This window comes from Plutella xylostella, chromosome 26, assembly GCF_932276165.1.
Source record: "Plutella xylostella chromosome 26, ilPluXylo3.1, whole genome shotgun sequence".
Lineage (NCBI taxonomy): Eukaryota > Metazoa > Arthropoda > Insecta > Lepidoptera > Plutellidae > Plutella > Plutella xylostella.
This window is the reverse complement of record NC_064006.1, coordinates 1,829,922-1,842,144: the sequence shown is the minus strand read 5'-3', so window position 1 is coordinate 1,842,144 and position 12,223 is coordinate 1,829,922. Positions and strand designations below refer to the sequence as shown.

The 12,223-nt window shown below is 37.8% G+C and overlaps 3 protein-coding genes across 3 annotated transcripts in view; 1 reads left to right on the top strand and 2 right to left on the bottom strand.

Annotated features, from left to right (window-relative positions):
• LOC105393051 (cGMP-specific 3',5'-cyclic phosphodiesterase) overlaps nucleotides 1–12,223 on the bottom strand; it is a 92,332-nt gene that overhangs the window by 49,024 nt on the left and 31,085 nt on the right. Inside the window, exon 2 of the mRNA XM_011564763.3 lies at nucleotides 699–1,426. Coding sequence (XP_011563065.3) covers nucleotides 699–1,346 — 648 coding nt within the window. The 5' untranslated portion in view covers nucleotides 1,347–1,426. The remainder of the gene's footprint in view (nucleotides 1–698; nucleotides 1,427–12,223) is intronic.
• LOC119694166 lies at nucleotides 5,551–7,872 on the top strand. The gene is made up of 2 exons (XM_038119971.2): nucleotides 5,551–5,987; nucleotides 7,000–7,872. The coding sequence occupies exons 1-2, from the start codon at nucleotides 5,810–5,812 to the stop codon at nucleotides 7,821–7,823; spliced, it is 1,002 nt and encodes a 333-aa protein (XP_037975899.1). The 5' UTR covers nucleotides 5,551–5,809; the 3' UTR covers nucleotides 7,824–7,872.
• LOC119694165 (protein ALP1-like) lies at nucleotides 5,989–8,304 on the bottom strand. Its single transcript, XM_048630645.1, has 2 exons — nucleotides 7,867–8,304; nucleotides 5,989–6,930 (listed from the first exon to the last, which is right to left on the bottom strand). The coding sequence occupies exons 1-2, from the start codon at nucleotides 8,166–8,168 to the stop codon at nucleotides 6,051–6,053; spliced, it is 1,182 nt and encodes a 393-aa protein (XP_048486602.1). The 5' UTR covers nucleotides 8,169–8,304; the 3' UTR covers nucleotides 5,989–6,050.

The window sequence follows — 12,223 nt, the reverse complement described above, 5'->3', positions numbered from 1 at the left end:
ATATTAAAATCAGATTAAAATCCAACTGTGCTACCACAAAAAACTTTAAACACTGTTTAACAAGTGCTCAATAAGCTAAATTTGACAGATTTTGTAGGCGATTGACAGCAGTAAACATCTGTTAAACACTGTCCAAGTTTTTGTGGTAAGGCCCCAATAGTTTAAATTTTCCCTGTCATAATCAGGTCATTAAATGATAAGTACTAAAATCTTTTTTTTATAAACATTATATGCCTATTTCGATAGTTTGTACATTTGATTAAGTATGTTTTTTTTCGTGGTTTTTCAAGTATTTGCTTTAACAGTGATAACGTTTGCCTATACAAGTGAAAATCAATTGCACATAATTTGGTTCAACGCCAGACTATTAACAGATCAAACAAAATCTTCTGTAAATGAGTTTGCCATATCCAAAAAACATGTTATGTGCTGGACCGGCCCTTTTGTCTCTATGTCGAATCGCCACCTATTGTTAATGTTTCGAAGTCAGTAAGTATATTTTGTATTACGTTATTTGGTTCAACATTTTACCATTTTAAACAAATAGACATATTAAGTAACGAACCAAGGTCCCCTAAATGCCTTAAAATCCGCGAGCTCTTAAGGACATGACATTGGCAAGCCGCCAGCATCGCATGATACGACCAGACGCGGTATTTATCACCAGTGGCTTTAAACAGATAACTATTATCACTTACCTTAACGGGAGAGGAGGCGAGCCATAGTTGAAACAGGTCTGACGTCACAGAAGTACTTCTCGCTTCGTAATTCGGCCTCGGTGACAGCGGCCCAGTAGACGTTACACTATGAACTCTATTCACTTCCTCGACTGTCGCGCATTCTCTCAAGTATCTCTCGAGTACTTTAGGTTTGCTTTCCAATATCCTTTTGATTTCATTGAGGTCGTCATCAGAGCATTCGTCCGGTGACGGCCGGTCTATCACTTCTTTGTATTCCTCTAGTATTATGTCATTATTAGCTAAGGGGTCGTATACAACCATATTGCCGAGGCCGTCTCCCGCGGAATCGTCGATGACTTTAAAGTAAACGTCACACTCTTCCCGTACTCTATCCAGTTCTGTTTCACAACCATTTTGTTCCGTTATCTCTACTATTGTTAGCGGTGGGTTTTCTTTCAACATGTTGTTGTTGGTTGGTGGCTTCACTTCTTCTTCAGGTAGTTCGTAGACGAGTCTCATTAGATCGTGAGATTTTCTTTTCTTTTCATCCTCTGCGTCTGTTTTGATGTTGTTTTTGGGGGTGGGGTCTCCGAATTTTGCGCAGTCATCTGATTTTTTCGATTCTTCCGTGTTTTGGGCGCCATTGAGTGGTTCTTCTGAGGTCATGGCAGTTCAGTGGGTTTGCAAGTGAGATGCCACAATTTCAGTTGTTCTCAGCGACATGTCTTCATTTAATTTGGCTTTACCTGAAACAAGAATGCGGGGATTAGTTATGTTGACGGAGTGATTATTATCATAAGTGATTTATAGTGATTGCGGCACAGTAGTGGTTTAGTAGAGATCCATGTTCAAATATATGTCTCGGTAATTTAATGTAACAGTTGTTTAAATAAAACAATAATTATCTCATACTACATAGAAGGCACACTGCCTTTATAATTCATTACATTCACAGTGTCAACTATTCTTTAACAAATGTTCATTTGCAATTTGAACTCATTGTTCGAATATTTCTAAGGTCATACGGAATACTGACGAAAAGGAATGGACCTACAACACTACGTCTACGCACTCCAGTAGAATATTTGTGGACATAAATATACTATTTGTATGCCATGCTCAACAGATCTGTGGCTCCCAAACTGTTGACTGAATTTCTATTTGTTATCCATAAACGTTTAAAACCCTCGCCATTTCAACACTAACAGTCGCATAACTTTTTAACACCTAGGCCGATTTTGATAAAATATGGGGTAAATGTCGGGGTAACATACCTTTGACCCAAAAAAACAAATCGAAAATCGGTTCAGCCGTTTGAGAGCTCTACTACCACACACACACAAATCTACACACTACAGTAACGTATCTGTGTATTTGTAACTTATAACACCAATATTTACTGTCAGAGGATAAAAATAACGTCCGCTTAAATGCATTTATGAAATTAACTTCATCATTATATTTATTTGTTTACGTGAGAGGTTGAAAATCACTGGTTGGATCCTTATGTATATGGCTAAGTTACAACATCACTATACTTACGGAATTAAACTACTATACTACTTTTAATACTGTCCACCGATTAGCAAATTAAAGTAAACTTTGCTCAGCGCCCACAGAAAATGACATTACAGTGCATTTACACAAGGGCTATTATTGTTTGAAGTTTCAGGTTGTTGTAACATTTAATTTAAATCCGAATCGCTCGCACTGAGGAAATACCATGTTTAGTGCCAATTTCTCCATAGTTGGTTATCTAACCGTCCAGGGATTGGTTATTAATTATACGTCATCTCCATATAAAATCCTTGACAGATGTGTCAAAAGTCAACCACTAATACCTGGTTATGCTCTAACCGACTATGGAAAAATTAGCACTTAGTATATCTGCTTCGGACCTACTATGCCGTCTTAGGCAAACATAAATAAACAGGACTTCAAAAATTGGTACATAGGTATATATTTGAATTCCCCTTTTCCTTTTACATAAATCTTATAGGTAACATATACAAGTGTTGCAAAAAGGGTATATTAAGCCGAAGGGGGGTGACTCACGGGGGTCATTCTGAACCACTTTTGTTCTACGAGTTTTGGAAATTAACTTTGAAACAACCTGTAAGTATAACAATATGATTATTGCTATAAAAGAGAGAGAAGAGTCTCTGATATTTTTAGTTTTACCTTCGAAGAAAACAAAAGCGTCACTTATGTTTCCACATCAAGACATAAATAAAAATAACGTAACAAAAGACAAAGAACGGAAATTGATCCTTCCATCTAATAATAGAATATCACACACAGATGTTGCAAAAACTAGGAAGTAGCGGAAATTATGAGGCTATCCTATATTATATTCTCTGTAGGGGTGTAAGTACCTGCACCTGGCTCTCTCGAGTGGAATCTTTGTGCATATCCTCAAGGTCTAAACTGCCTTCCTAAGCTTGGACCATTTCCCACCACGCTGGTCCACTGATGTTCTACTTCACCTTAAGAGCGATGGTATACATTGTACTTAAGTTAAAAGAACTCATTGGTACATGTCAGCGCCGGGATTCGAACCCGATCTCTTGCATGAGAAGCGTGCGCTTACCCGACTGAGCTACCACCGCTCACCATGAGGTTACTAAATGACAAAAGCATACGACTGAATTGTGTAGTGGATAGTTACCCTGACTGCTAGGCCGATGGTCCTAGGTTCGATTCCCGGCCGGGGCAGATATATATAGGTAACAGCTGTCCGATACATGGGTATCGTGGATGGCCGGGTGTCCCTATATTTATTATTATTTATAAATCAAACTAAAGCCGTGGTGGCAATCCAGATACCGTGGGTTCATATACTGAAAATTCAGGAATATAAATACAATTAAGTAGTAAGTAAGGATATTTCATCGTGCGCTTACATAAAAGGAGAACATCGTGAGGAAATATTTTGTACATCTAGATTTAGCACATCCTATACAAAATATAGTATGTTAACCTACCCGTGGACCAGCGTAGTAGGGAATGGTCCAAGCTTAGGAAGGTATTTTAGACCTTAAGGGGAGGGCATACACGAAAGTTCTAAGTATTCGTGTGAGCCAGATGCATGTTCTTACACACCCATTTACAAAGAACAGAATAAAGTATTGAAGAAACTCAACAGATCTGTTATTTTCGTTTAAAGTATTGATTACGCATGGCTCTAAAACTTTCAGTGATCTTTAATTACTAGTAAAATATACTCTACGGGAACGAATATCTATTATTACTCATCATTAAACGAGTATAATTATATTGGCTTTTCCATACATTGTATACCTACGTACAGAACACATTGTGATTGGTAGTCTCAAATTACTTAAGTTTATTGGCCAATAGGGTGAATCGGTGATCACGCGATATTGCCATTGGTTAAATATTTTATAGGAATTATCTGCTTTACTGATCAGTGATCACTGCCATTATAAACGAATCATTTGCTATCACTCAGTAATTTTATGATCATTTTAGGGAGTGCACTTTACACAATGATAAACATTATGAAACTCACACCGAACTCTTCTAATGACCACATCTGTCTGGTGGTCAGATTTGATGCATAAGCAATAATGTTCGGTGGTGGTAAACTTCTTACTCCTTCGGGCCATAGAACGTGGACTCGGGTGTACGGTTATGTGCAGAGAAACCTGACCCCCCTCTCATAGTAACAATGCTTCTGAGAGGGTTCAGGTTTTTCTGCCCCTTACTGTACCTTCGTTTTTATAAATCGGTGGGCCTTTTTGGAATACTACCACGGCAGAGAGGAACGTCTGCCTATTTCGCCTCCAGAGCCTTTAGTATTTACGGGTTTTGCCATTTACGAAAACAAAAAGAGTTTACGTTTTCTTCTGTCACCTGCAAAGATTATCTGTCAAAAGTTTTATGACAGTTTCCGCTAGAGGCACCACTTTGTATCTGGGAAAACGTAAACTTTTATCGTTTTCGACAAACTATCAAACCCGTACTAAACGCACAGACCATTCATACTGATTTTCATACTGAATGTTTCAGGCACCCCATTTTAACAGTCACATATCAATTTGCTTTCCAGCCCTCGCAGACTTTCACAAAACACTCGCTAACATGTTAATGAATATCAGATGGCCTCCAGAGGGCGGCTGTGTCGTGTCAAATGTGAGTTATTTGTAGCGAATTACGAGCTACGTAATTTCAGGGGGGGTCACTCTACTATGTGTTGTTTTTCGGACCCGACAAACTTTAAGGGTGGATTCTACGAGTAATTTCATCGAGAAAAAACCCCATATGTAGGGGTCTAATGTCTAGGTAACTTAAATTCGATTTTCTTCTTCTTTATAGAAAATCATATCACGAGATTTAAACGCCTTACGGACATGAAATAAAATGCTTTTACCCGCAAAAAGTCATCTCTATGCAATAAAAATATCCACAACTGCTTAAAAGTTACATAAAAAAGTTCAAAGCAACTTTAAAATGGCCGCCATTTCTAGAATATTGAGATTATGCTCTTAGCATTAAGTCCACCTTTTGTACACTTATATTTCATATTTGTGCAATAAAGTATCAAATAAATAAATAAATCAAATTATTTTTTCTTGATGAAATTACTCGTAGAATTGTCCCTTTAAGTTTGTCGGGTCCGTAAAACAACACACTGAATATGCTGCGCGAGCCATTCTGTACGTCGTTGTATTAAACGTGCCGACAGCTCTGTCTAGTTCGTTTTCCGACAGTATAGAGTAACCCGCTGGAACATTCGCCCGAATGACTCAATTTCACTTTAGCGTCGTGACGTATTGGATTAGGGCGGTCTGTCAAAGCGCTAGTCCAAACACGATAATTGACCCAAATTTAGGGCCCGTTTTAAGAGCCTGTCCAGACGGAGCGTTTTGCGCGCGTAAGCTTACGCGCGTAGACACTCGCGCGTTCCCGAGGCACTAGAGCTACAAGCACTCCGTCCAGATGCTCTCGCGCGTTTCAAAACTCGCGCGTAAAACGCGTGTCATGCGCCCGACTCTCGACTCGCTCGTTTTACGCGCGAGCGCCGCGCGAGTCGAGATACTCTGGCGGCATTGGAGCGTTCAGTAGTATGCGCGTGTCCATAGAGAGTGGACGTATTTAGATTTGAAATGGAGCGCGATAACTTCGACACCGAACTTTTAATTGAAGAAGTTGAAAAGAGAATAGCCATATGGGATATGGAATCTGCTGATTACGCAAATAGACTCATTAAACGTAGGAATTGGGAAGAAATAGTCGAAATTTTTTGCGAAGCTGGTGATTCCGACGAAAAGAAAAAAACGTTGGGTAAGTGACAATTACTTTATTTAATAAGATTATTTCTTAAACTACGTAGGCTACTACAAACTACTATACCATCTTGTCTTGCCAAGGGATTTTCCCTTCATTTACAAAATAATCAGCGAATCTGTCTCTTATATTCTTAGATCTCGCATTAGGCCTCACTGCCTCACAGTTCAAACTATTTAGGGAAGTTTCGTACAGAGTGTCATCATATCTATAACCATCTCTTAACCTTACGTAATTATGAAGGACACAACAAGCTTTAATGATGTTTTCTGCAAACTCAATGTCAACATTTAATGGTCTATGAAATATTCTCCATTTATTTACCAAAATACCAAAGGAACATTCAATGTAACGCCGGGCTCTGGATAGGCGATAGTTGAAAATTCTTTTTTTGGTTGTTAGAGATTTACCGCAATAAGGGCGCATTACGTTTTCAGATAGACCAAACGCCTCATCACCTACAATCACGTGTGGCAAGGGAGTTGTATCTGTTTGCGATATTGGCTTTGGGTCTGGAATATCTAAAGTTTTGTCGACAAGTTTTTTATACAAAACGGAGTCTTTGAAAATTGTGGAGTCACTACTTTTGCCATATGCGCCGATATCTACAGAAATAAAACAATAATTTGCATCGCATACAGCCAATAAAACAGTTGAAAAATAATTCTTATAGTTATAGAAAAGAGACCCAGAATGGTCAGGCTTTATGATACGGAAATGCTTGCCATCTACGGCGCCGATACAATTTGGAAAATGTGTATACTTTTGGAATTGTTTTGAAATCTCTTCCCATTCTGCTTTCGTAGGTTCTCTCATCACTATATTTTGCAGTTTTAGCCATATGACGTAACAAGTTTTCTGTACTATTTCGATAATTGTCGACTTTCCCAATCTGTAGGCATAATGCAAGTCCGCAAAATAACATCCTGTAGCCAAATATCTGAAAAAAAAATGTTATTAAATATAAATATTTAGTAAGGTCGTTTCAATATTTTTTTTATTATTTCAGGAATGTTATTGCAAAAGAAGTGGAAAGGATTGCGTGATGGCTTTGTCAGAGAAATGAAAAGGATAAAAACCACACCGTCTGGATCAAAAGCCAGCAAAAATAAATATATATATTTTGAACGTTTGATGTTCCTCGAACGATCGACACGCAATAAAACTACTGATAGCAACATCGTTTCCTCGCCTGCTGCACCTGAAGAACAAGACATTTCTGGCGACGGGGAAGATGTTATGAGACCTCCAGTTAGCCAGCCGAAAAAGAAAAAAAAAATGAACGCAGCCGATGAGGAATTTCTTGCCATTATAAGCAAAAATTTAGCACCTAGAAATCAGCCACAAACATCGGAGTCTGATGATGATAAACTATTTTGTTTGTCACTGCATAAGGAGCTTATTAAAGTACCTGAAGAAATGAGGCTTCAAGCTAAAATTGATTTAATGAATGTGCTCCAAAAAGCTCAACGAGCCCCATGTCATTCACCTTCACATTATATTCCTTCACCTGCACCTTCACCACAATATAATCACCAAGCAGGAATGACACACCGCGGACAAAGAGGATTTTTTAACGATACAGGATATAACGAAACAGACCCTTCAGCATCTTCGTTTTCACGTTATTGCACTGGACAACGCAATTCCCAATCTAACCCATCACCGGCGTCTAACTACAATAACCCATCACCGGCGTCTAACTACAATAACCCATCACCGGCGTCTAACTACAATAACCCATCACCGGCGTCTAACTACAATAACCCATCACCGGCGTCTACTCAAGATTCCCAAGAGAGTGAATTGATGGAGCTATACCGAGATTGTTAAATTGATTAAGGGAAAAAAGTATAAAAATAATAAATATTATTACCTCAAAGTAATCACGAGTTTTTCTTCGGCAGAAACAGTATCCTTTAGCACATAGATTCTGTTGGGTGTCAAATCATCTTGTATAAGTTTTAGCAAATCATCGAACGATGTTACTGACATCCGGAAGTAATTGAAAAACTTTTCGTTGTGTTCTCTCAGCTTTGGGTATAATGTTATAAACATACTTTGCGTCATTCTGTCTCGTAGAATTGGATGCACGTTAAATCTTCGACTTTCTCTACGTTTACGACGTTTCCATCGACGGTACGCAAGCCACAACACAACCGCTGTGAGAGGCTCCATTTTTAAAACTGGCTGAATCCGTCCGCCAGACACCGCGCGTAGCAACGCGCGTAAAACGCAGCATCTGGACGCAACATAAATTGAAACGCGCGAGAGCTTACGCGCGCAAAACGCTCCGTCTGGACAGGCTCTTACAAGCTGTTACTGTAATGAGAAATCTCGCTATCAACGAATGATTACCTTACATAGGTAGGTACTATTGTATAGGTGCTCAGTCAAGTCAAGTATACTTCTGTATAAGTCAAGTAAACCTAATAGTCTGGTATCATCGATGTAGGTATAATTTAAAACAGTTATAAAATAATGGATTGCATGTCAATCAATAAAAGGCGAGCACTTAAATATAAAATAAAAAAACAAATGTTTTCCTTCCCGTGCGTAAGCGAATCGAAAATCAACAATGACTACACCAAAAACTCTCTTTCACTCAAAACATAACCCTTATTTCAGGGGATCAGAGGTCAAACTCGGATGGCGGGAAGTAATCATCGCTTGGGGAAAAGTGTGAAATTGCGCAGTTGATGTGGACATTATTCAAATTGTGCTGAAATTACTGAAAGATAAAAGAAAATGGCATATAAATTGCTTAGTCATTTTGTGATGCTATCAAGCTTTTTTGTCATTATCTAATTAACTGAAGCGTCTGTAGTCGAGCTAGCTTTAAAGATCATAACTGATCATCGAAGTTAAGCAACACATGGCACGGTCTCTCATTGGATGGATGACCGATTTCAAGTGATTCTTTTCTGGACGCTTCCGTGCTTCGGAGGGCACGTTGAGCCGTGGGTCCCGGTTGCTGCTTCGGCAGCAGCCGTTAAGTCTAGTCAGAGGCCTTCGGGTTCCGATATTACCATAAGCTGCAGAACCTTAAAACAAATGTCGGTTTTAGACAAAAAGGAAAAAACTTACTACAATATTATGAACTCGCAAAGAAACAAAACTTCAAGATTTCAGGGAATGGCTGTTCAAACAATCTATTAATTAAATGTACCTACGTTATTTCCAATAATTTCTCATGTAGATTTTTCCTAGAAACGGAATGGCGTAATATTGTTACGAAGATGATAATAGGTTGTATACTTAATGAAATACTTGAGCGACCAATACAGCGATTTGCCATGAATGATATTGTAATCTTACAACATATTACAAACATGTTATGCTTAATAATAATTATGTTAATTTTATGAAATTCAAGTGCAAACAAATCTTTGTTGTTTTAGTTAAAATTAAAAAAAAAACTACCTTAATAAATGTTTTGATTAGAGAATGGTTAATTCAATATTGTTTGAAAAACTGTAATATTACGCCGGAGAGTAATTGAATGGTTCAATGTGGAGTCATTTGTATTTTGAACCATTCTTTTAGGCAGGATTCGCACACGGGACCCCTAGAAAGGAACCCAAAACATTTCTGTAGTATTTCAATAGTACCAGGAGCACAGAAGTAACAAAGACGTATTTAATTGGAAACGAGCAACCGCCGCGGCGTCGCATTGTGGGCTGTCCGCAAAACGCGCCCTTCTCAAGACAAAAGGGTCTTAACAACCCTTCCACTGTCACTTGAGATTGCATCTCGGCTCTTATTCTCTGACAAATAGGACCCGCCTGTCAGACTTTTAAAAGAGGTTCAAGCGCCTTTCAGCTTAATTGGAGGCCGAAAGAAAACAATGTCAAGAGTGTGGACTAGGTGAGTCAGAGTGACGTGAGGTGAGTGAGAAACTTGGAGGGAAGGTGTCTTGTTGCTTAGTGCGAGATTAGCCTGTGCTAAACACAGCAAGGGTTAACAACTTAATTTGCTTTGAAAGTCCTAGTAGTCCTAGAAGGTTGTCCCGGTAATGTTAACACACAGCTTTTCGCTGTACATTTGTACTTACGTGATAGGTCGCGAGCCGTATCGCCGTTTTGGAATGAGCACCATGCATTTAGGGTATACCCATTTAGAAAATCTAGATAAATGCAGTTTTTCTTCACCGTAAGATAGTGTTAGAATTGTACTTAAAATCCTTAACTATTTCTAAATAATTCACTGTTACATGGCCGTATTCGAACCCACAAACGAAGCTATTGAAAGTCGAGTCGAGTCTTATCCTTTATACCACCACGGTTCTCTTACCTACCTAATTTTATTACACTCACGAGCAATGAAAAGGTTCCACTGAGTCTAGGAGTTTAGGAGAAAATCACCAATTTTCTCCTAAACGGAAAAGGCTAGCTTAATGACGTCTTCTGCAACATTGAAGTAGATTTAACAGAGCATCAGGATTACCAAGTAAAAGTTTGAAAAAATTATTAAGGTCGTTTGGTGTCTAAATTTTGTGAGTGGAACTTTTTCATTGCCCGTGAGTGTATGTTATTAATGAAATGGTAGAACAAAATTGTCGTACCTGGCGTACCCGCGTACCTACACGATGCTACTAATGATATTAACCTGCCTAGTGCTTTCTCGTCTCTGCCATTATTAGATTTAAACATGCATTAACGTGATTAAACCGAACTCAGTTTATGTGAAAACTTTGTTAGGAATTGGTTTCTGAATAGAAAGCGACCGATAAAGAAAAGCATAATTTATAGAATAGAATAGAATACTCTTTATTTTGCACCATTAAAGAAAACATTACAATTCACAACTTATATATATAAAGATAAATGCATGTAAAATAATGTGTAATATGAAATGAATTATGACTGTATTTAAAGGTAAAATGTAAATTAATTTTATATAATTTATTAGTAATCTTGCTTTATAAATAATTATTAATGTTAATGTTATTTAATCAAAAATATGGGTTGTGACCTGGAATAAATAAATTTATTATTATTATTATTATTATTATATAAAATAGTACAAAAAAGGCGGCCTTATTGCTTAAAGCAATCTCTACCAGACAATCTTTGGATAGAAGAGACGATTTTAATTATATGAGTTGAATGGCTCTGTTTCAAGTTTTCAACAGTTTGGTAGTACACTTTTCAATAACTAGTTTGCGGTATTTGGTAGTCTATCTATCGATAACTGCCAGCACTTTCATGTAATTTTCATATACTTATTTTCGCCACTATGTGTCTTACCTCACAAAAAACAAACTGTTTAATATATTTTATGAACCGGTTAGCTAAAGTTCGCTGACTAGTTGCTAAGCCACGCGAGAGAGCTTCGCAAGTTCTTGTGTAGTTTATGCTGCTGAAATTTTGCTGAAATTTTAATGCTAAACTTAAAACTATACCGATTCTACTGAGCATCTAATGGTTTTGTTGTTTTGACCCGCGAAGCAGAATTGTGGGTGCTTCGATGTTATAATTATATTTTTTACGAGAACTAAGTAGGTATTACAGATTCATATTACTAGCTACCGTACCACTACCGACACATTAGCAATTAGTCACTCGCATGTCAAATATCTGTCGGATCCATAGGTCTATTGTCATCCATACAAGTTACGTCAGATTTGAATGGCGAGTGACGTTGCTTATGGATTGTTAATAATTGCCATTGGATAAATAGGTAGTTTTTACTCATTCTCGTCTACGACATACACACACAATGCCCATTTCGGGTTACAATACTTTTTTTCCAACACCCTGTATAGGAATTAGTCCCGAAATTTTCCTTTACACTCGTATCGTAATTAATCCCGGGAGGTAATGGGTCTATTTCGTTCATCCGGATATCCGGGCCTAACCGGATTATGGCGGGTTTATGTATAATTAAATTCGTGTTTTCCATGAAAATGCTCGCTGAGATAAATTTTCCTCAGATTGTGACAGATAGATTCTTAAACCCTTTGGTCCGTTTTCACAGAAAGAAGAATATTTTTCAGTATCTTAAACCTCGTTTCAGCTACGATGAACTTTCCTGTAACGTTATAACTTTAGAGTAGACGTTTTGAGTTAAGGCATTTTAGAGATATCTAGTTATATCTCATATTGATTATGTCTATGGACTTATTGTACGAGAATGAGTCGTAGCCAATGAAATGTAATTAATTGACAAAGAAAATTTGAAAACTGGCACAGGAATCATCAGATGTCATAACTGAAACGAGGTAAGTACAG

Bases quoted from the DNA above. Each gene is read 5' to 3' on its own strand.
- LOC119694166 (XM_038119971.2), top strand. From the start codon at position 5,810: ATGGAGCGCGATAACTTCGACACCGAACTTTTAATTGAAGAAGTTGAA. The intron at 5,988-6,999 runs GTAAGTGACAAT...TTATTATTTCAG, and splicing joins CGAAAAGAAAAAAACGTTGG to GAATGTTATTGCAAAAGAAG.
- LOC119694165 (XM_048630645.1), bottom strand. From the start codon at position 8,168: ATGGAGCCTCTCACAGCGGTTGTGTTGTGGCTTGCGTACCGTCGATGG. The intron at 6,931-7,866 runs GTAATAATATTT...TTTTTTTTTCAG, and splicing joins AAACTCGTGATTACTTTGAG to ATATTTGGCTACAGGATGTT.